General features: G+C 42.4%; 2 protein-coding genes across 11 annotated transcripts in view; one reads left to right on the forward strand and one right to left on the reverse strand.

Annotated features, from left to right (window-relative positions):
* Positions 1–13,588, reverse strand: part of ELMOD1 (ELMO domain containing 1) — a 47,759-nt gene extending 34,171 nt beyond the window's left edge. For 3 of the 8 annotated variants that reach the window (XM_071554875.1, XM_071554848.1, XM_071554821.1), the window contains exons 1-3: positions 13,403–13,588; positions 5,109–5,195; positions 4,507–4,589 (exon numbers count right to left, since the gene is read on the reverse strand). The gene's annotated coding sequence lies outside the window, so the exon portion shown is untranslated. Of the gene's footprint in view, positions 1–4,506; positions 4,590–5,108; positions 5,196–13,216; positions 13,269–13,402 lie in introns of those variants that run through there. The other 5 variants (XM_071554866.1, XM_071554839.1, XM_071554856.1 and 2 more) reach the window with 3 other exon arrangements.
* Positions 13,589–21,811: 8,223 nt separating this feature from the next.
* The window catches only part of ALKBH8 (alkB homolog 8, tRNA methyltransferase), a 55,671-nt gene continuing 50,094 nt past the window's right edge, over positions 21,812–27,388 (forward strand). Inside the window, exon 1 of one of the 3 annotated variants that reach the window (XM_071554897.1) lies at positions 21,812–21,879. In XM_071554897.1, coding sequence (XP_071410998.1) covers positions 21,856–21,879 — 24 coding nt within the window. In that variant the 5' untranslated portion in view covers positions 21,812–21,855. Of the gene's footprint in view, positions 21,880–26,716; positions 26,754–27,388 lie in introns of those variants that run through there. The other 2 variants (XM_071554916.1, XM_071554907.1) reach the window with 2 other exon arrangements.

A 27,388-nucleotide genomic window follows, 5' to 3' on the forward strand; every position in this document is an offset into this window, starting at 1 on the left:
GGGAAAAGAAGGGAAAAGAAGTTCAACTTGCTTGAACTCCAGAACTGGCTCATCCAAGTGTGATACTCTCTCCCTTCAAGAACAGTTACCAGGTACAGCAAATTAAAAATTTGTTTTGAATGCTCATTAAAAATTAGGCAGTTTCAAAAACTGTATTTTAAGTCAACCCAAAGTTAACCCTAATGTAACTGTTCACACACCCCTGTCTTCTTCTCAGAAAGTTAGAGGAAGGTTATTGATTGCAAAGAAAAAACAAAACTAAGTGACAAAACACGCATGACAAATGGTTAAAAGTGCCAATTTTGGACCTCTTTAAAAGCACAGCCTGGGAATTATATGAGCAATTTTTCTTCCTCTCTCTCTTTGAATTAAAATGTGTGCGAGGAAGTCCTGTGAAAAAAACTTTACAGCTGAAGTCCTGATGCCACAAAGTCCATGCCAAAGCCTTCCAGCTTGGAGAGGAACAGTTCACTCTGCAAGTTCAACAGCCAGTTCCCTACAGCACAGGCCCAGCTAATAATCAAGTCCACAGGACTCAAAAGTGGTTTCCCCCATTGGGGCACAAAGCAATCAAATTCCACCTGACTCTGTTAACAAGAGGCTTTAAGACCTAGAGCCAAGACTTCCAGCTCCAACAAACATACAGAGAATCTAGGCTGCTGTCTTGGTTCATAAGGTAAAAGGTTTACTTTTTATGTGTGGCAGAGAGGCTTTTTAAATGCTGTCATCTGCTAAGCACAGAGACAGAAATCAGTGCCATGCTTGTGATTCTTGAAACAATTCACTTTTGTGGACACACACATATATGTGGCATTAAGCTATTTACATCCAGGCTAGACTAGGAAACCAAATCAGAAGGTGAGAATTTACAGGTCATCTTCAAACAAGCAGTACTGAAGGGCAGCATTCCCTATTTCCATTTATCTCCCTAAGTATCCTCTAGAGGAGTTCAGTAAAGATTTTCTGTGAAGAAAACAGTGTCTAAGCTCTAGAAAGATTGTTACCACAATTTACAGCTGAGTAAGTTCAAATATTCATAAATCCATAGAGCCACCAGACCTACTTTCTGCCAATCTCTTTATCTCAAAATGTAAAAGATTTCTTGTTAGTCAAACCTTACTTCCAGTAAAATTGTCACAGCATCTCAGTGAATAAAAAGACTAGCTATAGCCTAGGTTAACGTGTTCAATCAACACTGCAGTTTACTCAAAAAGTCAATTGTATTAGGCATACTTAGGAAAAAAACCCCAACAAAACCAAATCAAACTAAACAAAAGTAACACTCTCCCCCACCACATTTTTTGTCAGGGATAAGGACTTGACTTCAGCCTCCTGTTTTCCTTAGAGAAGAGCTTCTCAGCAAGCTGCATGTGTGCAGATCAGGAAGGCTTTCAAAGTCCACTTGTAGAAAAGGAAGACACATATGAAAAAAGTGACAAACAATCTGATTAATAAGTGGTTTAGAGCTGTTGAAAGAAAGGACACAGCAATTAAACACTAGTTGAGAATTTGGCAGCAGTTATGGATTTGGGCAGACTGAAATACAAGTTACTGAAAATGCAACTTCATGCACTTCTGAAATATCATTTTTGTCAGAAAGTGCCAAACTCTCAGGAGGACTCCCAGAGCCAGCAGGTGCCCAGTAGGGAGCAGCTGGTTCGCCACAGCATCCACTTGCCACTCAAACCAAGTTTGAACTTTTACATGGCTTTACTCACTTGACCTTGTAGCTCTGTTTTTTTAGAACTTAAGAAAATATTCCAGCTGCATGTCATGCACATATTTTCTCATAAGGAACCTGCAAGACACTTCTCTTTTTTGTAGTCAGTTTTTCAGCTTTATCTGATTTTAAGTCATGCAGCTGAACTAAGTCTAAAGACAAGTAGGTGCAACTTTCTCAGCTATCTTCTATTAACTCTGTGGAAGTAGCTTGCACCAACAACATAGAATCACTGCAGAAAACCTCTTGACTCAATGTCTGAAGTTTGTTCTTTGGCATGAAGAGACTCCTCCATGTTGTAAGGCTCTAGACTGAGAATGACTGAGCAAGGACATAGTCTGGACCTCCCATACACTCAAGTTCTCAGCTTGCTGGATTTCATCCTGTACCACACCACTTCCACAAAGCAGCTTCCTCCTCCCCTCCAACATCACACCCACATACCCATTCACTGCCAATTATTTTATTCAGTTTATTTTAAACTAGGCAGCAGTTTCCCCTCCTAAAACTAACCATAGCTTTATTTAGAAGAGAAGCAGTACTACTATAATCACATACAACACCAAAACTATCATAAGATCTGTCTCAAAATACAGATGAAGCTCTCTTTAAATAAACATCAACTATTTTAATTTCTTGTGACTCTATGATCTTTTTAGTAGTATAGCAAAACATGCATCAATCTGAAAGGTTAACAGTTGCTGGAGGCTGAAAGAAATCACGAGTAAGCCTTAAAAGTCACCTCTTTATCTGAAGCTCACTGTTTGTTTTGTTTGTCTTCAAAAAAACTGCAGACTCAGCTAAGGGGAAAAGTTTTGTTATTTAATATAAACCATCATATTTTCAGAGTGAGATATAAACCCAATATTTGTTCTGCAAGCTAATGAATCACCTGGCATATTGCAAACACTTTCAGAAGAGCTAGATTCCAATTACAAAGAAAGAGTATCTGTGCTGAGGAGAAAAAACATGGGAACCATTAATATGAGCAGGCTGAATATAGAACTTTATTTATCTGGATCATTAGATTACCAAAAACCCCCAAAGTCCAGTAATTTATTTTTGTTATGATTTCAAAGTATGTTCTTCTGAATGCCACCATCATGCTGTTGATTTCAGGTTGTAACTTCTCCTTCCAGTAGTATCCTGGGTTGTCACCTACCTCTCATCACCTCAAAAACCTGCATGTATTTATCTGTGAAGGACAATAGGCTTGAGCCTTATGTCACCAGAAGAGTTTTGCCTCTGTATATTCCTTTCTTTATTTTGCTGAATCAAATATTAGTGCTTCTGTATCTTGAACACCAATGTGGGATAACTAGAATTAAAAAAGGGAAGAATAGCTGATACACATTATGAAATGCCCCTTGAGGTCCTGGAGCAAGCTGGCAGCAAGCCAGCGGTATGCAAAGACAGACAACAGCACTCTGGGCTGCATGAACACAAGCAAAGCTAGTAAGCAGATTGAAGGAAGAGATTATCTTCCTTTACTCAGCACTCTGGGCCATATTTAGACACTGTCTAGTTTTCGGCTCCAGCAATACACAAAAGACACCACAAATCTGAAAACAGTTAAACAGAAGCCACTGAGATGATGGGGAAGCAGGTGGGGGAGATAGCCTTGCTCAGCCCCAGGCAGAGACAGCTTTGGAGGAACAGCACCTCCAGTGCCTATGGGGATATCATTGAGAAGTCTTGGACTCTTTACAGCAGTGCAGGGCAGGAAGGTGAGAAACAACAGGAAGAAATTTAAACACAAAGGTTTAGCTGGGATACAAGGCAAAATGTTTTCCTGAATAGGACAGTCAGGCAGTGGCACAAGTTCCTCAGGCTGTACAGTCTCTATTCTTTCTTTTCTTTTCTTTTTCTTTTCTTTTTTTTTTTTTTTTAATTTGAGGTTTCAAGCCCCAGCTGAACAAAGCCCTGAGAAACCTGACCTCAGAGCTGACACTTCTGTGACAGCAGATACTCCAAGGTCCCTTCCAGCCTTTGATTCTCTGCTCCCCCTAAAGTCACTCTTATGGGGAGAACTCAGACAGTAAACTGAGTTATATGGAAGTACTCCTGAGACTTTAGTGCTATAGTGATACAACAGACAGGTTACCCAAGTCCCTACTCTTTTATCAGTTTAAGGCCTACCAACTTCTCACTAAATTCCTATATACTTTGCAGTGTTTCCCAAGAAACAAGCTTAGCTTTAGGATGAAACGAAATCATTCCCTCTATCTAATTTCTCTCCACTATTCCCACTCAAAAGCCTCCACCATGCAATTAGACAATAAACAAATCATTACAGGGGCTGTACAACCCAAGAATGAGAGTCTACAAGAGTTCTGCCAGTATTAATGTCACACAAACCCACCCCAAATACAAATAAAACCGCAACTCTAGGATTCCACTTTGGTAAGCCATTCTAATTCTCAGCAAGTATTGTTTATCAGGCTATCCATGCAATAGGCCACACCTATCTGCATCTTCCAGCTTGCATTCATGCCCAAAGGTGCATGAAAGTCACTTCAAGTGTATTAAAATACCTAGTCAAAACAGAGGAACTTTAACCATCTCAATTGCAGCATAGTCATTTATAGGTCTTTGAATGTTACATCAAGAACTCTGCTCAGATTTATCCAACTCAAAACATATCCTGGGAAGTGGCTCTACTGCCAAAGAGGCTACCAAGAACAGGTCACCTCAAACTGCAGTTCCATGGAATTCAAAAGTACTTTGTGTTGGCTCAGAAGTGTCTTTGCCTGACACCAGTGGATGCAGCTACTGGCAGGACTCACCTCAGCGATCAACAGTGGATGCTTGCTTTGTGTGAGCTGAGTTTCTCATCTCAATGCAGAAGGGTATTTTCATTTCCATGTGCCTAGGATGAGGCGGTATTCAATGTCAAGCCTTCTTCAGAAGAAAGTCTTGGTACAGAATGTTACACTTGAATGATGACATTAATAAGTAAGACTTGACTTCACTTGCATTGTCATAGATAACAAATTATTTTCCCCTCCTGATCTCCATTACAGGTTGACATTTTTTATTTCTGTATTTCACTAGGAGAGTGAAGGAAAAGCTAGATGTGAAGTAAAATTTATGGAATTTTAGTCCTGTGAGCATGAGCACATACAACACAATTAAGCAATAAAAAAGTCGTGATTAAAAGCTTAAAAGCAGAGTTGGGAGTTGAGAGAGCACAAAACTACCACTTCTCTCAAGCTACAGAAAAGTGCTTTGAAAGTCTCCAATTTTGTAGTTCTTACTTAGCACCGTTACCTCCTCTTTAAAGTGGTAAACAGCATCACCGATATATGACAAGGAAGGATCAAGAGGGTCTTACAATACCTATAAGAGACAGTCACATAGGATTGCATTTGTGTTCAAGAAAACTTACCAAGTCTCACATGTCAAGTTACTGTTAGCAACACCCAATTCAGCCTACACACTGCAATTCCTCTGCAGATTTTTGCTCAGTGACAACCTACAATTTGATGAAGATAACATCAAATCAAAACTCAGCATTGTAGAAGCATCTCCACCTTTCACTGCTGATCTCTGCCCATTAAAAGAAAAAAGCTATGGCTCTCTACCTGATTGCTCAAAGCAAACTATATCCCAGAAATTCAACAAAGGAGATGTTCAGGCATACTGACACACTTTGCATGCAGAACTATGGCAATACTATATTCTAATTACCGATTTCTAATTCTAATACCAATTTCTACTATCTCTGCTCTATTATAATATTGAAAGATGTGGAGGACAAAACTGTATCAAGTCACTTCAGGTTACCAGCGAAGTTCGTTGGGTACATTCTATTTCTAATAATAAATACAAAGTTAAAAAACAGAGGAAGTTTTCCACACCCTAGGATACTGTAACTTCTAGAAATGTAATCAGATGCCTAAATTCAATAGAATTAAAGTATCCAGGTGTTGTCTCTGTCTGTAGTGTTTCAATCCTTTACAAGCTCACCTTACACATTGAGGAAAGTGTATTTTATTCAGAAGAGAACTGAGTAGATGACAAATTAGTTAAAAATGAAGTGTCATGCTTGAAAACAGGCTTCAACCCACAGCAACTTCCTCTGCCCCACTCCTTCATACATTATAAAAAGGCATAATTTTTAGTCACTTCTTATGAACTTTCACTTGACCACTGTGTTCACCCAAGAGAACTGCAGCATCATCTGGGTGGACCATATGTGCCTATGTGGTTTGCTGTGCAATGTTTCTGGCCTACTTGCTGTGTTTCCAGACACAATGTACAACAGTTTGAACTGCAAGGAAGTCTGCTCTAAATAAAACGTCACACTTCATAGCAACATTTCAAGTTGAGAATAAATCCTACAAGACTAGATGCATAAAATCCAAAGATGGTGCCTGGTTAGCTCCCAGGCTAATTACTGCAGAAGCTTAATGAAAAAAAACCCCAAATTACTATATCCAACAGTGAATGACCGATGTGCTTTTGCCTTCCCTTCTTGGTTTCCTCCTCATTGCCTGGAGATGAGTGGATGGTACAAATTAAAAGGTAAAGAGGATGTATTCCCTTGCTCCCAAAATTAACTGAAGTCTTGATTTGCTTTAGAGCCTCACCAATTTCTAACAGAAGTAGTTTGCGGGGAAGGAACATCATCCTATCAAATGGGTCCCATATAGATCTGCAATGTCAATAGAATTACACCAGAGATGCTTTCTCTATCCTTTCCACTACCTTTCCGACTACTATTATATTTGCCTGGACCAAGCAGAGTGAACTCAGTCATCAGATTAATACAACCTCACACCAAGCATCAGCCTGAAAGCATGTAAAACTAAGGACTTTGAAATTTAGTTTGTTAACAGACACCCCATCTCCCCCCAGAAAATGAAGTTAAGACAAGGACACCAGAGGTTCAGGCCAAAAGCCAAACTCAGCTTTCACAATAAAGGAGCATAAAGCAATGTATTTAACCAGGAACCCAATGAAGATCAGACAGAATTCATACTGATCTAACAGAAAATTGCTCCATGTGGTGCCATTTTCTCACCATTGCATCAAATTAATTTGGCATGGGAGTGACAACTTTTCCACAAAGCTCAGAGACAGACATGCAAGAGTAGGGCAAGTAGGGTACATGAGAGTTTCTGCATTTCCTTCTGGGTTTTTACAGACACACTGTTCCCTAAGACAGGATGCAAGAGTGACAATCTCCCATCCAGCAAGCCAGTTACATGACATCATGAAGCACCACATTTGTGAAACCACAAGTATCCTACAGCAAGTGTTATGCAACAGCTGTTACCTGCCTGGAGTCCTGCAGTCTGCAGAGGGACTGCAATAAATGGGCAACATACTTAATCAGAGGACAAAAGGACCTAAAATCCCATTTTTTTTGCAAACTTCATGGCCTACTATTTTGTCTCCTGTTTGCTGCTCAGGGAGATGTTCTGTATCCCAGGAGCCAAGAAATCAGGACAACTCCAAGTACATGACCTTGCTGGAAGCTCTGGTTCTGCATTTGCTGCCCACAAGGAAACATGCAGGGTGGGTTGCTCTGGTTTTACCTATGCCTGGGGCTAGGAGAAGTGGAACAAATAATCTATTTTATCAGGGAAAACAGAAAATTTTCTTAAGTTTCTCCAATATATGTTGCAAACTCCATGCTTTGGTTGAAACAGGTTTAAGCCCTTCTTCAAAGAAAAGTTTTGAATGGTAAAATGTTAAAAAAACCCACATCACTTTAGGGCATCTTCCCAAATCTATTGCTCAGACAGGCCTATGTACCAGCAGCTACCACCTGACTCTTCAACATGGGAGACTCACAAGTATCTTACCAAATTTTAGTTTCTATTGACAAAGGTTGTGAAAAACTGTAAAAGTGACTGTTTTAAGACTCCCTTCACCCTTCTGTAGCTTAAGATAACTCCAAGTAGCATCAAAATCAAGTACTGCTTCTATAAACAGGGGAGAAAGGAAGCTATGATAGAGTTTAGTGACAGAGATATTGATAGAAAGGAGGGATACAGCAACATAACCACCACTCTAACATGACAAAGTAAGAGAAAAAGGTGATGAAGGTCTGCAAAAGGTAAAGGTGAAAAGAACAGTCTGAAGGTCAATCAAGTTGTAGTAGCTGTTGAGCAAGACCTGTGATGCACACTTCGAAGCATGGCACAGGGACTATGTGGTAATTGCATAAAATGTACTTTCTCAATCAAGCAGGAAAAAAGGGAGTGACAAAGGAAGTGCAAGGTGCTGTGATGCTTTCTTTCCCTCTGTCACTCCCTGCTTGGTCCTACCAGATATTTACTTTCTCTTAGGCACCCAGTCTCAAGCAGAAAAGGATGCTTGCAAAGATCTGATAGCAGAAAACTGGGAAGAGAGGAGAAAACAACATGGGAAGAAAAAAAAAAGAAGAGACATGAAGACCATAGGAAACTCTTCCCATAACAGCATTACCAACAAAGTGGTGCGAAGAGGAATACAAACTAGGACAAGATGATTGACAGGATTGCCATAACACACTTAATACAGTGCAAAACAAAGTCTTCCTCCTTCAGTGTCTCCTTCTACTTAGACAAGTGGGCATACTTTATTTTAAGTCCTACCCTTTACCTCATGAATGTAAAGGAGTAGAAAAACTTGTAAAAGAAAATAAATAAAACAAGTTTCCAGAACACTTACAACTGATACACTCAAAGTAGTTCATTAATGTGAACTGACTTCATCCTTGAGATAGTAACCTGAACAATATAGCACACGTTGGTTAGGACAAACGAGGTTCAAAAAAGAATATGACTATCTCAGATCCTTGGAGATATTGTTGTAGTCCCACATGAAAGAGTTGGGAGTAGATTGCGTGGTCTTTTCTTAATTTGAGCTCCTGGTATGTCCTGTTTGCCATATCATCTTCTGGGTGCACCACCATTCCTCTTCCTTTACCCACTCCTTTCCTTTCCTCACATGGTTCAGCAAGAACTCCTCTTTTCCTCCTTCAACCCATCTGTTCTCCTCAGTCTGCTTTAACACTGACAGCATGAAGGCCTAGCAAGCCCAGAATTAACAAACGCATTGATCTGAGTGTTTCAGAGGCACAACCTGTTTGATGGCACACATCCAAGTCAATGTTGATATGGATAGGGCTTTGTGAAAGCAGAGTGGGAGAGGGAATAAGACATTTGCTCTTATAACTGCCTACCAGAGCTATGGAGGAGGACTACAGTTTCCATGGCCACAGGACAGATTTGTACTAAGGGGCCCAATTCATATCATCTGCACACCCACGTGATTGTGCAAGTACTATCAGTGTAGTAACAAGTCATTGCTATACCATGTACAAATCTCATTACCAAAGTCATCCTGGAAGACAATAGAAGGTAGGGATTTATTTTTATTTTTCAAATATATAAATAAGACTACTGAAAACAGAAAGAAGTAAAAAAAAAGTGGAAAACTTCTGTTTGTTATCAGTGCAATCTGTAATTAGCCACAGAAGCACTTGCTCAGTATGCTGACCCAACAGTACCACAATTTTGGGGTCCTAGGAAACTTATCAGTTCACTTGTGGCAGACATAGATGTACCATATGGGTGTACATGGCAGATGGTCTATATATGCTGAGGAATAACTCCTATGTTTATGAAACTGACAGCCAATTGTACACAGTCCTAAAAAAGCCTTCTTTACAGAAACTGTCTTTCCTTCTTATGCACCATCAGAAGACATCAGTTAACTGTGACTGAGTTAGCAGGATGATACAGAGTGCTGTGGAGACAAGACTTTGTATAATCATTTTTTTGGGGTTTGGTCCTCTCCCCTAGTCTCTCTATCTAAGTATCCTTCCCTGGAAAAGCAAAATATATAGCTACATCAGTGCAGAGTTCAGACTAACAGAAGTGCCTCTGTCAAGGAAAAAATTGCTGCCAAGCATTTGAAATTGAAACTATATAGGTTGGGGAAAGGCTGTTTGTTTTTAAACAAAACATCCTATACAGATGATGGAGTAGCTCCAGTCTGGTCCCTTGGACTAAATGCTGGGTTGCAGCTGAAGTGCTCCCAAAACAGTTCCTCCTGTTTATTCTCAGGTACTTCAAGACTACCAAAAAAGCAAGCTGAAGAACAAAAAGGCAGGGACAACTGGATTAAAAATGGCTGTGAAGTAATTCAAGGTACAGTATTACCAGAGAGGGGAGAGCTCACAGGTACGCATGCTTTCCTATAGATAGAAACAAACAGGAGGAGCACAGAATATTGCACCTCCTAAATCTGCTCTAACAAGTTGCAATTTCACCTGCTTAAAGTGTCAATTGTTTTCAATTCCAGTCTTTGCACCTTCTGTATTTCTCCTATTCCCCAGGTTCCTTTTTATGTCTGACTGTATCTGCCTAAACCAGGATGGAGTAGTGCTCATCTTGAGGATCTGCACACAGATTACATGTTAAAAACATTATGCCCAGTTGCTTAGTTTCACTCCTATCTATTCACTCATATTTAGTAGGTATTATACCTACTGCAAGTGCTAGAAACTATCTTTTTGAAGAGCCTCTCAGCTGTAATAGAAAGCTGAGAAGTGCTGGCTCACGTTTTTCAGGGAAGTAGGACACAGCACCCCAGAAAAAAACTGTTTGAAGATAGCAAAGCTTGTGTGGGGGCTCTTCATGGGTTTTATACTAAAGTGGACAAGAACTGCTCACTCAACTACAGCTGAGAGGTACTTTAAAGAAACCAATGTCTTTCACACAAGGCTCAATAATTTAATGGGAATGCTCCCAAAGTGGAAGTCCTGGTTTAGTTTCAGTGGGAGAGTTCAAGTCAGTTGTAGCAAGTGTGCCCTGAGACCTGAACCACCACAAGGCAACTGCAGGTCTTCAGGGAATGTGTCAGACACTCAAGCTGGATGCAAGCCAAATGACGAGAGTAAACATATCCATAGTTTGTCTCAAGGCAAAGTCCAACAGGTCAGTTTGCCACCAAAATGTTTGCTTTGTCTTGAAAAGGGGTGCTGATGCAGCCCTACATATTCTAAGAAGTGACTCAGGAAGCTGCTCCTGCAGCCTCTGCTGGGAGACTTCCCTTTCCACTCCCTGGCAGGAACAAGCAGCATTTCCACCTCCAGCTCAGGCTTGGCAAATCCTGCACTACAGCACTGCTCAGCACTCGAGCTCAGTTCTGGGGCTGAGGTTATATTATGTTAGATGGATGCTGAGGATGGTTAGCCTGAACCATAGCCACACTCCTGCACTACCATAAACATTCTTCACATCTTTCCATCAGGCTCATTTTTCATTTTGTTTTTGTTTGCCTTATCCTTCTTTCCTGATTGGTGTCTCACCACCTGGCTTGCTTCTTAGTGTTCCAGTAAACCCTGCTCTGGAGTTTACTCTTCATGCCTTCTTCCCAAAGCTTGCATTCAAGGAGAGTAACATATTTCATGCAGTCCTTTGCCCTGCATTACCAAGCAAGAGGATTTCAAAGGAATGTCAAATAAGTTTTTCAGTCAAGAGGGCTGAGCAGATGTTCATAAAAAACAAAACAAAAAAATAAGTAGTCTCATGGGCCAAAGGGCATTAAATCCAACATGATTTAATCTCCAAGCAACACAAGTTTGTTGTTCTTGCAATTTTCTATTAACATTTCAAAAGACCCCTTGGGAAAAATAAAGCTTGTCTGGCTCTGTATAGTTCCTATGACTGTAGAACTGAACAGAATTTCTGTTTAAATTAGTTTATAGCTGATTGCAGTTTAACTGCAAGTACAAGTTCTCTGCACAGCTTTAAAATACAAGATTATTTAAATACTAGCAGCAGTCTGGAGCTCTACATGCACTAGCACTTGTGCAACAGCATTTTCACTGCTTCCATCACTGCAGCCAGCAGCAAGTCTGTTTGTGCAGGTGAGATGATAGATAACAAAATAGTCACTTAGCACAACACAGCCCTAAAGTTTCCCTGCTTAAGTAAAGCTTAGCTCATGAGGCTGTAATTCCCTGTCAAGAGCGACAGAAGGATGTTTGATCTCAGGAAATTCTTGGGTTCACGTGTGTCAGCGCAGCTAATATGATACTGCCCCATGGTTAATAAAGCCCTGTCTATATATCAGTGAACCAGCAGGAAAGTTAGCAAATGCATTGTTGCGCATTTTTTTCCATTGTTTGGTGCTTTCCTGGAATTATTTTCTCTGTGTTTTCTGTTTAAAGTGATACATATAGCATCTGATGCTGTCATATGATTTCAATACTGAAAATCACAGGCTTCCTGTCTCTGAGCTTCTATTAGCCTTCTTGGTAAGTCAATTGCTACAGCAATGTAGTTTTGCATTAGTTGTAGTTGAAATACTGCTTAAAATGATATGCAAATTATGATAATTGAACAAGGCAAAAGACATTTCTAGACTCCATCAGTTTGGTTTGGCAACGCAGTGGCTCACAGTTTTTAAGGCAGTCAGAGAAAAGCAGGCTCTCCTAAGAATCAGTCTCATCTGCACTTGCACTTTGATAAATAGACAAAAGTATGCAACACCTACGAAATTATTCCACATAATGAGTCTTCTGCTGTTCTATTCTTGGGGAGACAGATGTTCTTATCACAAGCACACTCAACTGATCCAACTATTCATCGATCTACCAGTACAAAATAACATTCTTTAAAAAATGCCCAATGAAATGTTTGAAACTGAAGCCAACCAGTAAGCTTGCTGTAGTGCATAGGGATGATACAGGATTTTAGCGATGCTATTTATTCTATTTCATTTTAGGATAAATTAGAATACTGGGGGATGGGGGGGGGGGGGCAAGAGGAAGCAGAAAAGAATGAAAACCTAAAACATGCAAGCCACAAAATAAATTTCTTCTAGTTTCTAAAATGGCTCCTTTGTTTCAAATGCCTCTGTCACAAGAAACCCAGCTTGTTGTGATCTGACTGTTCAGTTGATTGAATTGGGACAAAGGTGTTGTTCTTTCCTCTCCTGCATCGTCTCCCCCCGCCCCGTCCCCCGCCGCCGCCCCCATTCTGACATACACTTTCGCTACTCTCTTTAAGCGGTTTTAAAGGAAATTGTAAGAAAAGCAGAAACGGTGAGGACAAAGAGAAACATCAAAGACTACAGACCAACCCAGGAGTAAACTCGGAAGCAAGTGTAACTTCAATACACAATGACCATGCGGGGGGATGAAGGGGAGGCAGGGAAGACGAGAGCGCCACGAAAAAAAAAAAAGAAAAGTCATCATTATCATGTGCACACGTTGGCGTGCCCGAGATGCGCAGACCCCAGGGCAGGTGCGGCGGGGCAAGCCATGCCGGCGGGGCGGCGCAGGGCGGGCTGCGGGGCAGGGCAGGGCAGAGCAGGGCGCGGAGCCCACTGCGTAGCCGCAGAGCCGTGCTCCTGGCGGCCGCCCAGCGCCGCCCTCCTCCAGCCCAATTACAAAGGATGGGGCCGCTAAAAAAAAGAATTAAATTTTTTTTAAATCATCTTAAAAAACCCCAAATGCGCAAACCACTCAGCGTCTCCAAATTTCCTCACGCCGCAAGGTCTCCCCACGAATCGTCCCGCATTCAAAGGGGCAAAACTTCGTTCCCATCGCCGGGCGGGGAAGTGGGGTGTGGGGGGCAACGGCGCAAGAGACTGCTATACGATGCCCGGAGCCGCCTCCCGTCGCTAAGCGACCCGCGGGGCCGCCGGCGGGGCCCGCCGCCGCCGCGCACTCACCGCTCCGCGCCGCTACATCCCCGCGGCACAGCGCAGCGCAGCTGCCGTCCCGAGCCGTCCTTCCTTGCCGGGAGGGACACGGAGCTGCCGCCGCCGCCGAGATCTGGGTCACCGGCGCGGCGCCCGGCGAAGGTGAGGAGGAGGAGGCGGAGGAAGGCGGGTGGCGGTGCCGCCTACCGGCGAGCGCGGGGGGAGGCTGCGGCGGGGCCCGAGCCCGCCCCGCAGGGAGGGGAAGGGGACGGGGACCGGTGGCGAGAGGTGCACAGAGAGCGCCCGTGGGCGTGTTGGCTCCCGGCGCGCCGCCTGCCCATCGGTACCTGGCCCCCGGCGCAGGATGCACCTCTCATCCCTGGACTTGGAGACCTTGCCCCCTCGTTCTCCCCATTCATGACGAGGAAAGGCGATACTTGTCTGCGCTTCAGGGGAATCCAGCCACAGTAGTACAGTTAAGGTCCTGTAAGCAAGTGGGGAACATGTATGTCCAAGGGTTTAAGGTCCCGGATAGCTAGGGTAGTATCCAGAGAGTCAACATCCTGCCTCCATATGCCACCCTACCGAACTGTCAAGATCAGCGTCTTTTCTTCCCCGGCAGTATATCCTGAAGGCTTTTGATCTTCAAAGTTTAATGTCTGCTAACCAGGATATCAGGCATGTCAGTCTATTTATATGTCTCCCCCCTCCAAGAGAATAATGAATGTTGTCTGAAGCATCCACAGCATCATTTTAAAGTTGTCCAGTGCTGTAACTATTACCAGTAGGCAAATAGTCTGTGTTTTGTTCATCCTTACTGCTGCGTGCATCTGTCCAGATGTTCCTCTGAAGCTGTAAGCAGGCTGTCAGGCCACATTGGCAGCTCAGCATTGCCCAATAGTTTCGAGTTTTCAGAAGTCCTTTGAAAATGCTAATTAACCTACTTTTCAAAATGTTTTCTTTGTCTAACTTGAAAATAACTTTCTGCATACCTATTACAGGGACATGACTTAATTTCTTCTGAATCTCCATTTTCAGTCATTTTGATGCCATAATCAACTGTCACATTCAAGAAGTATGGTGAAAACACTAGGGTCATTGAGTTAAACATGTGATGACTAGGAAATGCTGTTCATGTCTTAGGGCAAAGCAGAATGAGAGTTAATTCTCCTAGCTAGAGCTATGTAGTCCCTCTCCCTCTTGTCATCAGAATGCCTGATGCACCTGGCTGACAGATGCTGTGATCTGCAGAACTGATGGAACCACAGGGAAAGAGGAGGTCCCAGCAGCCTCCACTACAGCCATGTGTGTGTGGCTGGTCTTCGCGAAGGAAGATTTGGGCAGGGCTGTCCCCACGTGGGTGTGCCCTTCCAGCCTGCGCAGTGGATTTTAGGTGAGGCACAGCGTGCGCAGAACTGGCCCCACCCTTTAAGTCCTGAGGTCCATCTGCCACGGCCGAGCGAGCTTGGACAGTGCCAGTGAAGTTCCTCAGGACTAGAACCTACAGCACCCGGCATTTCCCAGGAGGTCTCTGATCCAAGTACAAATCCGGGGCTGACCCTGCTTAGCTTCCGAGATCTGGAGGGATCGGATGTCAGGGAGGCATTTAACTGCCTACTACAGCCATGTGGTCCATGAACAAACAAGGTCTGATGGCCAAAGGAACAACTAAACGATCGGTATCAGACTACAGCTTCACTGCCTCAGCTCTTGTTTGCATCATGTTTTGCATGTTGAAGTAATCTTTCAAGCTTAATTCCATGCATCAATGCAACTAGAAGAGTAGTTTTTTCTCCTGTCTCCTGCATTACAGCAGTGTTTTTAATTACTGTTTCACAATGATTTCTATCCCCAACACATTCTTGCTCTCAGGCCCGGTGCCTGTCAGAAACTTTTCTAGCACTGAGTCAGAGGAGCCACTGTGGGTCCCTAGATCTCTGAACAGAGTAAATCCAGTGCTGGGGAACTTTTCAGGAGCTTCAGAGGCAGAGTACAGTTACACTTCCCAAAATAAATTTAGTAACAGAAATTTGTAAGACCATAATTATGCAAGATGAATCATGAGCATTAAAAGCCAGATCCTTTTTACAGAAGTAGCCTTACCTTTCCAGGTTACATGTTCACAAATATTGAGGAATTCAAAACGCAAGCTGGAAAGGCTTATTGACTTACTTCCTTACTGTTATGGCAAATTTAAGGGATCAGACCAACAGGTTTGGAGTTTCCAGATGGCCTTCTGCCCATTTTCTGGAGTCACGTAGTGGTATGTAGGTGAACTGGAGTTATGCACTGCCATTTCAGACTTGACTGGATTTTTTTTGAGACTCTTGTTACCAAATTTCACTTTGATGTACCCATTCACTCAGTATCTTGGGATGGAAGCTACCCAGGTTACTGTGACTCCTATATTCAGCATTGTTGTTCTCATGGAAAGTTGAGGCAGACCAGCATTTTATAAAAAGCTCCCTCTCTTTGGATTAGAAGCAGTTACAGAATATTTTACTATGTTGTACTTTCAACAGCTTAATTATTTTTAATTCATGGCAAATGAGTGAAACTGTGCATGACAGCAGAAATATAGCTTGTACTTGGAAGTGGCAGTAAAAACCACATTAGAAAATATAGATGTAGAACCCCACTAGCTGAGCAATGTCACACTTCCAGCAATACCTCATACAGCCTGCTGTGCTTAATAAAAACCAGCAAGGTCACCTGCATGATTAATTTAGCATTGAAATAATGTGACAGAGGCAGCAAAAAAACCCCAGATTGCAACATACCTTGCTCAGATATTGGTGAAAAAACAAAAGTTCAAGTCCCTCATTATTTTGGATAGAGGCTCTTGCTGTTACAAAATTTACTGATAAAGACAAAATTGATAACGAGGAGATGTGCTGTGTCCTTGTCAAGAACCTACAGTTTTTTAACCCTACCCAGCACTTTTCTCAGACAGCGTGCCACCCAAGCATTATTAAAGCTCCATGACGAGTTATGTTTCAGTTAATGTTTTTATAGTGTTATTTTGTTTTCTTTTGAACAAGTAACATTTTTTATTTTGTGACAATACTGTGGTGGCAGAAATACTTTAGCTACTCTTGTATTCTTTTAGTTAGAAAAGAGAATGAATGTATTTTATCTAACAATCCTAGTACTCCTGAAATAATCTTAAAAGTTGTAGTAAAATAAAGAAGGAATAAGAACAACTCCCCTTTTTACATAAAGAGCTGTCTGACCTCAGTTTTCAAAATCCATAGTCCAGACTATCAGTCTCTCTAGTTTTTTACTCAGCATGAGACAGGCTGCTCTCATCATAAATGAAAAACTTCTCAGGCTGCTTTCAATCTTCGTCACCTGCTTCTCTTGAGGGGATTTTTGTTAGCTGGGGGTTATCAGGGACCACACACCCTTTGCTTCAGTCTCATAGCATTTTTCTAGAGACCTGTGAATCAACAGAAAGTATTTATTTTTTTATTTCTTAGTGTTTGATCTTCTGGCTCTATTAACCCAAGTGCGATTTAAGGGGCCATAGTGTATTGGGCAACTGGTGACAGTGCTGCGTGTTTAGATGAAAGCTGCTGTAATGAAGGCATACTGCTAAGTATAGTCAGACTTGTGATATCAAAGGAACATTAGTGCATTAAGTACTGCAAGACCAGCTGCTGTTTTTCTTTATTACTTAGACTGAGATGATCAAACATTTTTGCTTGTGGAGAAAATCTTTGCATTAGAAAGGTTATACCTTTCTCCTAGTACTCTTGCCTACCAGTGTAAGGCTTCTGTTTGAAGTTATTTGCTGTCCATAGGAAAAGGCATCTCAGCTCTTGTCATTTGGAAATTTATGTTTTTATGTATGGGATCTTGGTATTAGATCTCTATAAGAAATTACCAGACACTAGTATATGGTGAAATGCAGCCTTTCCAACGTCAGCAACAAACTGGTGACAAAAAAGTGCTGTCATTAGTGAATCTGAGCTACAGCTCTTGTTCACAGAAGAATCAAGCTCAGACTACCTTAGGTGTAGGACATCATCAAACAAAATTCCAGATGTCTTCTGGAAGGTGTTATGTGGTCCAGGTGAGTGGGATGTTTAGGTGAAGGTGCAGATGGAAGACCATTTGTCCAAGTACAGTTTGTTACCATTTTGCACACATGGATCACACCCCATATAAGGACAAGCTGAGAGAGTTGGGTTCGCTTAGCTTAGAGAAGGCTCTAGGGATACCTTAGAGCAGCCTCCCAGTACTTAAAAGGGGTCTACAGAAAAGATGGCAGGACCTCTTTATCAGGGAATGTAGTGATAGCATGAGGGGTAATAGTATCAAACTGAAATAGGAAAATTTAGATTTGATATTAAGAAGAAATTCTTCATTGTGAGGCTGGTGAGACAGTGAAACAGGTTGTCCAGAGAAGATGTGGATGCCCCATTCCTGGAAGTGTTCAAGGCCAGGTTGGATGGGGCTCTGAGCAGCCTGGTTTAGTGACAGTGTTCCGGCCCACAGCAGGGGGCTTGGAACTAAATAATCTTTTAAGGTCCCTTCTAACCAAAATCATTCTGTGATTCTACATATTTGTGGTGTAACTTACTTGCTGAAAAAAAAGAAGAAAACTTCAGTAAAAATCATTGCAGGGGATGAATCTTGGAGGCTGCCAGTGGGAGCAGAAATCATGTGAGAGGTATACTAAATATAGTGTCTATAAATTGAATTCCAGCTGCTGGACTGTACTATGTATGCAGCTGGACAGGTGTTCCCAATAGAGTTCTTACTTCTGTGCCAGCATAGCCAAGAACTTTTCTATATCTACCTGGAACTTTATAATTTACTTCTAATAAATAAAAAATATAAAATATTTGGAAACAGGCTTTCTTGGGGATCCATGAGAATCTAGAAAGAGTACTAAACATCTGTAGATTTTCTTATAGGTAAGAATTATCACCCTTTTGGAACCTTTCATCAGAGGATTCTCATGTGTTAGTATGAGTTAGCATTTCTGTTTTATATTTGATAGTGCATAACATATATAGGAGCCATTTGGTTTTATTCTATACAATTGTATATACCTGCACTGGGATTTACTGTGTGGGATCTGGGGTTTGTAGTTAATTCTTCCCCATTCCAAGCAGTGCTCAGGCAGTGGGCATGATGCTGAATTATGTAATTCAGTAATAGATTCCTCTCTCTGGTCTCTATGCACATTCAAGTAGCTAGTAATTCCATTTCTAGGACTGTGCTGTGTAATTGGCAGATGTAGGGGGACTTCCCCACAGATCCTCACCCTCAAAATGCATTCCTGCAGCTGAGCTGCAGAACACTACGAAAGTATTGTAAAGAACCCTTCTGCTGCAGTGAAGAGAAGGATGAGGTGACAAAATTTCCAATCTCTAACTTCCGTAATTCTGTTGCTTAAGAAATCTGGTTCCTCACATTAAAAACTATTTTATTGCTATGTCTGAGCATCTATTTCAAATCTAGATTCTATTTTGAAGTATTGAACAGCTGATAATTCTTTGTGCCTAGCTTAGGACAAGCATCAAATACAGATTGTCCTGTGACGGTGAATTATATGGCCCTCATGCACTGACATTTTAGCAACTACAGCAGTGTGTGCACGAGCTTCATGGTCATTTTTTAAACCAATCTCCTAGTTATTTTGTTCATTTACAGTCCCACACTTCACTTCACTTGTATTCCTTTGACTGAAGATGCCATAAATTTTAACATGGGAGACACTAACAGAAGCATGTAGATGATGAAAACATGAGAGATGAAGTGTGTCAGGCTTACTCAAAGAGCCTTTAGAGAGATGACAGCTAAGTGAAGCAGCCAGTATGCTCATTTAGTTTACCCGTCTCTTGAACCAATGATTTTTGCCAGAAAGGACTTTGTCTGTGTATGAGTTAAGAGCATTTAATGTTGTAATATTTTAATTTAAATTGTTCTGATTGGTATTTCTATACAGAAAGAGTACAATAGTGTGATGTAGACATGAATTTCAAATGCTGTATGCTAGCAATGCCTGCATTTTTATCTTAATAAAAGTGAACAAATTCAAATATGCTGTAACTGTGTTCTAATTTTCACCAAGACATGTACCAACCACATTATGTCTGAGTGAAGAAGAAAGATTGCATTTGTAAAAGAGAAATTTTTTAAAACACTTTTGAACAAGTAAAAAAAAAAGTGATGTGATAATATTTCTTGTATTCCTTTCACTTATCCTCTGCCATTAATCAGATCCATACTCTGATTTCATGTGCTACATTTCATTCAAGGATTACAAAGTGTTTTACAAACAATGATTCATGAAGATTCACAGCCTTGGAGAGTTGGGTAAATATTTATATAAATGTCATAGAGATTGTCAAATTGAATCACAGAGAAGTGGTGTTTGTAAAAAAAAAATCACTGTTTGGATGCAATTTTTTTCTTTTTTTTTTTCCTCCTCCTATTTAGTTGGAAAACGTACAACTTCTGTTTTTCAGATATGTCAAGTGTGAATATAGATCCAGAGAAGTAAAGGAAAACCAGATTAGAAGAGCAGCAAGTGGGGTGACCCAATTATCTGACCGTGTTTTTGTGTAGAAAATTTTAACTTATGGTTGCATAGCTACTCTTTTAACAAAGAAGGTGAGCCAATTGCATGAGCAACGGCTAACAAAACCTCCTGAGATGATGCCTGAAAGGAACTAAAAGGACAGAGTTCTAGTTTAGGGAATACATTCACTATTCTCTCCAGTCTCACTGAAAGCACCAAGAATATCACTTACAATAGAAATGTAATATTTAGTTCTCTGTATGTAAACAATACTAGCTCTTTAAAAATTAACTTCACAGGTTGTGTCCAGACTTAAAAATGATTGATGAATTAGACAGAATCAGTGCCTGGTATTCCATTGTTGTCCATGGTACATTTGTGCCCTGAAGTTATAACTGTGAGAAATGATGGTTTCCAAGGAAATGAACGAAAGCAGACTGCCTGCCTCGTGTAGATATCAGGGAGAACCCCTGTGTAAGGTCACATTGCTTCCTGAATGCCTACCAAATCCCAATCGCCTGTGAGAGAACTGATTATGGCCAGGTTAGTGTAAGATTTTGACTGTAGGGCCAGAAGAGTATAATATATTTCAAACAGTAATTAAAAAAATTGTATTTCCTAATTCTTTATGGAAAACATGCACAAAGAGCAGTAAGAGAATGTAAAGTACATTCAGACTTTGAAGAGGTGATAATACTCAGTCTTTGTGTCAGACAAAACAGAAATATTTTGTTTGAATCTTTCTAACAACTTTGCTTTCAAGGTTAAACTAAACCATGTGTTCAGTGATTTGAAGTGTTTCTTTCAGTACTTCATATTACTTTTCTGACACAAGACTGGCACAAGATCTTCCCTAGACTTGCCTGAACTGCAAAGAGTCACATGGGCAGTGAAAGTAACAGTTCCCGTTCAGCAGAGAATTATCATCTGTTCTTCAAGAAAAGAAATATTTGAAACCCCAAGTCTCCAAGATTGTTTATGCCCAGAGAAAAATTAGACTATTAAATCTGAGGACAAAACAATTTCCTGCAATGTATAGTTTTGTTAGCATTGGTGTCTGTGGGACTTTGAAGGCTGAAGACCATTCACTGAGAGGCTTTACTTGAGCAGAAAAAGCTGGCAGGAGCTTCACTGGGAACTTTTATCTGAACTTCATGGATATGACTTCCAGCAGTTGTGCCTAGGTAATTTAAATCTCCTAAATTCCTCCTTCATCAAATTAAGAAATTATCTGGATTTTGACATCTGTGCCTACAAGTTGCAGGAACTTCAAAAGAGCTGATGCTTTGCACTGGCAGTACTTAAAATGAAATGTCTTCAGACTTGCAGCATGGACATCATAATTACAGTAATTTTTGTCTTATGCCTGAAAGTTTACAGGAATTTTCTGAGGAATCATCAGAAATGGATCAAAGATTTTCTGTTGAAGTCTACAGATTATGCTCCTGGTTCTACTGTAATGTTAATGATCACTCAGCAACATAGACACACCTTTGCAGCGTGGCTGACAACAGAAGTTAAAGCTGTTCCTCCCTGCTTCTGGTAGACAGGCTTGCATTTCATTAATGCAATCTCATGGCACAGCAGAAGTGCTCAATTTACCTAACCTCTGTCTAACAGACATTCACTGACTGGTTGGGTTCTTTAGATGACAGGATCTGTAGCTGTCCCACTACAGAACTGGAATCTCCCTACTCAGAAGAAGTTGTGTTGTCACTCTAAAGAAACTTGTTCTACAAGAGGATCATACCTTCCAATGGTGGCAGTAAACCTGCCAATAATAATGCATTTGTGCCACAAACACAGTGTTGCCAAATATTACAATTTTATAATGCAATTTATGCTATTTAATGTATTTCTTTAAATTCCAGTATGCTGCGTCTTGAGGCTTCAGGAAAATTGAAGACTTTTCTAAAGGAAAGGGAAAAAAGAAGAGTACTCCACTCTTATGTTTGTGGAAGAAAGCTTGGAGGTATGAACAGATTGTAGCCTAAAGCTTAGAAATCAGAAAGCACACTGATATTACTTAACATTTTAAGTCTCCTGAGAATACAAGGCTTTTGTTCACTACTATTCAAAAATCCAACTGCTTTTACCAGGACCTAGATTTCTCATATCTCTTTTCAGTCTTATGCAGTTGCTAAGAAATTTCTTAAAGTTGCTTTTTTGACTGTTTTTTCCCTTTTAGAAAGGGAAATCTAGCATTGAACAGCACAAATACAGAATCAAAATGACATTCAGCACAGAGCCAGCCTTGCTATCTTCTTGCAAAATATAAGCCTTTGGCATTGCAGAGGTTTGTTATGGAAAGTTTTACTATTGCAAGCAGCAGCAGTAGCACATTTTGAAATGAGGTCAACACATACTTGTCAACGTGTTTAACTCTTACATGAATGCTATCCTAAAGCAAATCACCCTGTGTCTCATCATTTACTATAGTACTCCTTTACAGTACAAGTCACGGGTGATTTAGAGCTGGATTTTGTGCTAAGAGATTTCTTCTTATTTCTATAACAAACTGCAATCCTGAAATATATCTTGTCATGATTCTTAAACTGCAGTTTCTTACATCGAGAGATTTGATACAGCAAATCCTACTATCTTCTTGTGATTTTCCTTTAATTGGTTTTGGAAGTGATGGAAATCCAGTGTGATCACATTAGGCTAAACCATGGATTGGACTGCAAGATTGTTTTTCCGCATACGGACCAGTAACCTCTCATTTGTTGAAGGAAAACACAGACGTGTTTACTTGTTATCACATGAAGTTGATTCCCAGGGTCTGACAAATGCCTTGACTCGCCCTGGGAATGTGGCAAAGATAAAATAGATAACAGCATAGCAAATGCTTTAATTTGCTCCTGAGAAAAGTGAGCAGCATTTTATTTTTCACCTAAATGGGAGCATGATATTCTGCATTAAAAGATGTTTTCTCATTATCAATTAAAAAAAATATAGCCAGAGCCAAGATTTTCTGACATAAACTTCTTTTCCTAAAGAAAACCATTAAAACTTAGTATCAGACTAGAACATTTGATGAAATTTAAAACAAAAATAGCATAATTATAAAAATTGGATTTTTTTAAAATTGAGATTTCTGACAACGCACTTTAAATTAGAGATTATTTTAACATCAAAGATGTATTTGAATCCCCACTCTGTGAACTATTTTGTGGGTTAGTCAGTGATAATGTTGTTAATAACATGGAGAAGTACTTTTACTTGTGGTCAATAAGCACTGTGGCATCTGTAGGAGGAGTCTGTACTCATGTTATCTAACATGAGAGGAGACTGCACAGTGCTTCAGGGCCTAAATTATGAAGGGAATAACAGTTCTGGTTTGACCAAAATAAGTTTGACCAAAACAGCCTTTAACTGTTTTCTCTTTAAATGGTGGAATTTTCCTATGGGAGAATGTTGTTAATAGAAGCAAAATTTTGACACATTTACAGAAGAAATGTTACTGCAATATACATAACAAGTTCTACACCAATGCTAATCATACAGAGATACTTAAAAAAAAACCCCAGTCCCACAATGAGTTTGTTCTCCCCCCGAGAACACACATGGACATGCAAGTAGAAGAATGGAGAGCCCACACAATCTGGAATGTGGACACTTAAGAGAAACAAACTTTGAGCAGGTATTTTCCACTTGTCAGAACAAATTGGTAATGAATTACCAACTGATTTCATTAGGATTATCCTTTCAGTAGCTTTCAGGGTTGGGTGGTTTCCAGGGCTGAGAGCCTCAGAGAATATTTTAATAGAGACAGCAGATGTTGATGCAGCCTGGTTGTTCTTTCCCATTCATTTTTGCTCACAAGAAAACTAGATGATGTTAATGCTTAGTGTTCACACGGGTTAACAAGCTCTATGCTATACTCTAACGAGGTAGGCAGTTATTATTCACCCTTTACATATAAGAAAACTCAAGCAGAAGATTGGTGCTATCACAAAACCTTGTTACCCACTGTGTGGGTCAAGAACAAAGAGTGATGTAATGCCAGACTGTGGTGGAAGGTTGAACCCCTCTTCTGCCCAAATACTACCTTCACAGTCTGGTGGATGTGTCCTGTCAGCCTCACATCCTTAGTGCACGTGTACCTCCTGCACACGGAATAGCTGTGTCACTAGTGCAGTGTTCTCGCGGGCCTGTCTGTTGTGGGGATGCAATCTGCAATGGGTATGGTGGTTCTCCTGGTTCTGGGGCCTATTCCATTACCTAGGAGAAAATGTGCTCCCCTGCTGCCCCTGACCACGTGGTCCCTTGAGAGCCCGAGAAGGACACACAGACAGAACTGCAAAGGGAGGAGAGAGAGAGAGATCCAAACCCCACCAATAGGAAACAAGAGGGGGTTTGGCTTTGGGCCAATGGGAAGCAGGGGATTTACATTCAATGGCAAAGGGGTCAGGTAACATGCATGTCGCAACTTCCCTCCAGACCCCTGAGATAGCAAGTATCTCAAGGTATTCTGGGAAGGAGAAACAGTGACTTTGCAAAAAGACATTTAAACAATCATTTTGTACATTTAAACAACATTAAAAAACATCATTAGAGGTGGCTTCATTTTCTTCACAAATCCATTTCTGACAGGTCTTTCTCCATTCCAGATATTGTAAATCAATTCCTACAGCGCAGGACATGGTGTATGCTCCAAGGGAAGAGAAAGGGTTTTGGTTGGTTTGTTTGATTTTTTTTCTGGGTAAGCACAGCCATTGGTAGATTCCTCGAGTATGGACCTGGGACAAACCTGAGGAGCTGGCTTTTGTCTACAGGTTTACAGGCTCATCAGTCACCTTACATACCACCCACCTGGGGATCCCAGGCATAATTGATGACAAGAAAGGTGTCATACCCATAGGAGACCGAGGGGGAAAACCAAAAATCTGCTTGATACTTAAATGGAGAGAGAAAAAAAAGGTAAGCTTTCAGTTCTAAGCTACACTGAGAAGCAGAATATTTGCCAGGTGAAGACAGAAAAAGTAGGTAATCCTGAATGTCAGTATTTTGGATGAAGAAGGAGCACAGTATTTAGGGGCACAGTATGAAGCTTGGTTAGCCTATGATGAAGAACAATGAAGGGAAAGCTTACACACTCAATCTCTGATTTAAGGGACCACTTTCTCACACTGAGAGTCAGTGAGCTGTGGAGATGCTTCCTTTCAGCGAGGCAGGTCACTCAATAATGTAAGTTTAGTCTGCAGTCTTCCTGGGGTTGCTAGTGAGCTGGAGTGGTGGAGTTAAATATTTATGTATAACCAGAAGCTTGTCTTCACGTGGCCTTGTCTGGATGGGCATGGTTTTGTCTTCCTCTTTCCAGTGTGGCAGTGTGCCAAAGGTTGTTTGTCTAGGTGATGGTCTTTTCAAGGGAGCACCTTGGCCTGGGAGAAGCTGTCTGATCCACCCTGGCCTGGGGGAAGCTGTCTTCAACCTGCAGTGGGGATGTGCCTCCCACCGTCTGGCTTTGGATCCCCTGTGCTGGAGAAGGGTCTGCCCCAACTTGCTGTCAGTGAAGGAGTGGAGGCAGATGTGGGGTGAGGGACCACGCACCACTGCACACGGGGTTAAAGCATCACACTTGTTCTGTGCAGACTCAGAGGGAGATTCTGTTGATGGAGAGGAGGATGACAAGGACTTGGGTCTACCTGGAGAAAAGGTGTCATGGGGAGGTCCTGCTGGTAAGCAAAGCTGGCCAGAACAGAGTGACCAGGAACGGGAGGTGGCACAGTGATAGTAAGTGTGTGTCCATGGCAGGCAGTCACAGGGGGCCACTCACTGCCTTCCCCTTGCTACACCAGCTGCTCCCTTCAGCACTGTGACCCCTAGACCCCTGGGCATGGATGTCAATCCCCCAAGCAGTGGCCACATGCCCTAGGAGAACCCCACCCTGGTCATCAGGAAATCAGTGTAGAGCACTGGCTGCTGTCAGAGAATCAATTCGATTGGAAAAGAACTCTGAGATCATCGAGTCCAACCTTTGACCTAACACCACCAAGTCAAATGGACCATGGCACTAAGTGCCCCATCCAGTCTTTCTTTAACACCTTCAGGGATGGTGACTCTATCACCTCCCTGGTCAGTCCATTCCAACATCTAATCATTTACTCTGTGAAGAAATTCTTTCTAATGTCCATCATAAACCTCCCCATGTGCAGCTTAAGACTATGTCCTCTTGCTTGTTATGTGGGAGAAGAGACCAACATGGCTACAATCTCTTTTCAGGCAGTTGTAGAGGTTCTCCCTGAGCTTCCTTTTCTTCAAGCTAAACACCCCCAGCTCCCTCAGTCAGTCCTCCTAACACTTGTGCTCCAGACCCTTCCCCAGCTCCCTTGCCCTTCTCTGAGCAAACTCCAGCCCCTCAATGTCCTCCTTGCAGTAAGTAACCCAAACCTGAGCACAGGATTCGAGGTGCAGTCTCACCAGTACTGAGTGCAAGGCAACAATCAATGCCCTGGTCCTGTTGGGCACACTATTGCTGGTACAGGCCAGGATGCCACTGGCCTTCTTGGCTACCGGGGCTCACTGCTGGCTCATGTTCAGCTGCTGCCGACCAACACCTCCAGGTCCTTTTCCTCCGGGCACTTTCCAGACGCTCCTCCCACAGCCTGTAGCGCTTCCTGGGGTCGTTGTGTCCCGAGTGCAGGAACTGGCACTTGCCCTTTTATAACCTAAAAGCTCAGCCTCCTTGACCTGAAATAAGACAGACAGACATTCGCTCTAATTAAACACCCTGCAGGGCCCCACCCCCCCACCGGCGGTGCGGCCCCGCCCGGCCGGGGCGGGCAGTGCCGTGGGGGCGGTGCGGGCCGGGCTGCCCGCCCCGACATGGCCGCGTCCAGGCAGGTACCGCGCCGCGCGGGGGCCGCGGCGCCCGGGCCCTCGCTGGGCCCCGCCTGGGGACGAGGTGTAGCGGGGAGGCCTCTGCCGCGGCCCCGCTCCCCGCCGCTCCGCTCTGCTCCCCGCCTCAGCCTGTGCTGGGAGCCGAGCCCGCGGCGGCCCGGCCCCGCTCCGGCTCCGTGTTGCCGGCCCAGGCTCTGTGTCGCTGACCCCGTCAGGACGAGGTGGCATCAGGGTGACAAGGCCAAGGCAGCCCCCGCATCTGCCTTACAGCTTTTACAGCCGCACCCCGTGTTTGCTCCGGGCAGACCCGCACGGACACAGCTCTTGTGGGTACAGGTTGCCCAGAGAAGCTGTGCATGCCCCATCCCGGGAAGTGTTCAAAGCCCGGTTGGATAGGGCTTTGAGCAACCTGGTCTAGTGGGAGGTGCCCCTGCCCGTGGCAGGGTTGGGATTAGATGGATCTTTAGTGTCCATTCCAGACCCTGACCATTCTGTGATTTTGTGGCATGTTCCTGTGGTTGTTCCGGTTATCGCTGTTCGTAAGGAGTGCGCGAAGCCCGCGGGGTGTCGCTGGGAGGGCTGTTCTGGTGTCCCTGCCAGGGGAGCGCCAGGATGAGCCGCGGGGATGCTCCTGCGCC

Source organism: Pithys albifrons, chromosome 1, assembly GCF_047495875.1.
Source record: "Pithys albifrons albifrons isolate INPA30051 chromosome 1, PitAlb_v1, whole genome shotgun sequence".
NCBI classification, from domain to species: Eukaryota; Metazoa; Chordata; class Aves; order Passeriformes; family Thamnophilidae; genus Pithys; species Pithys albifrons.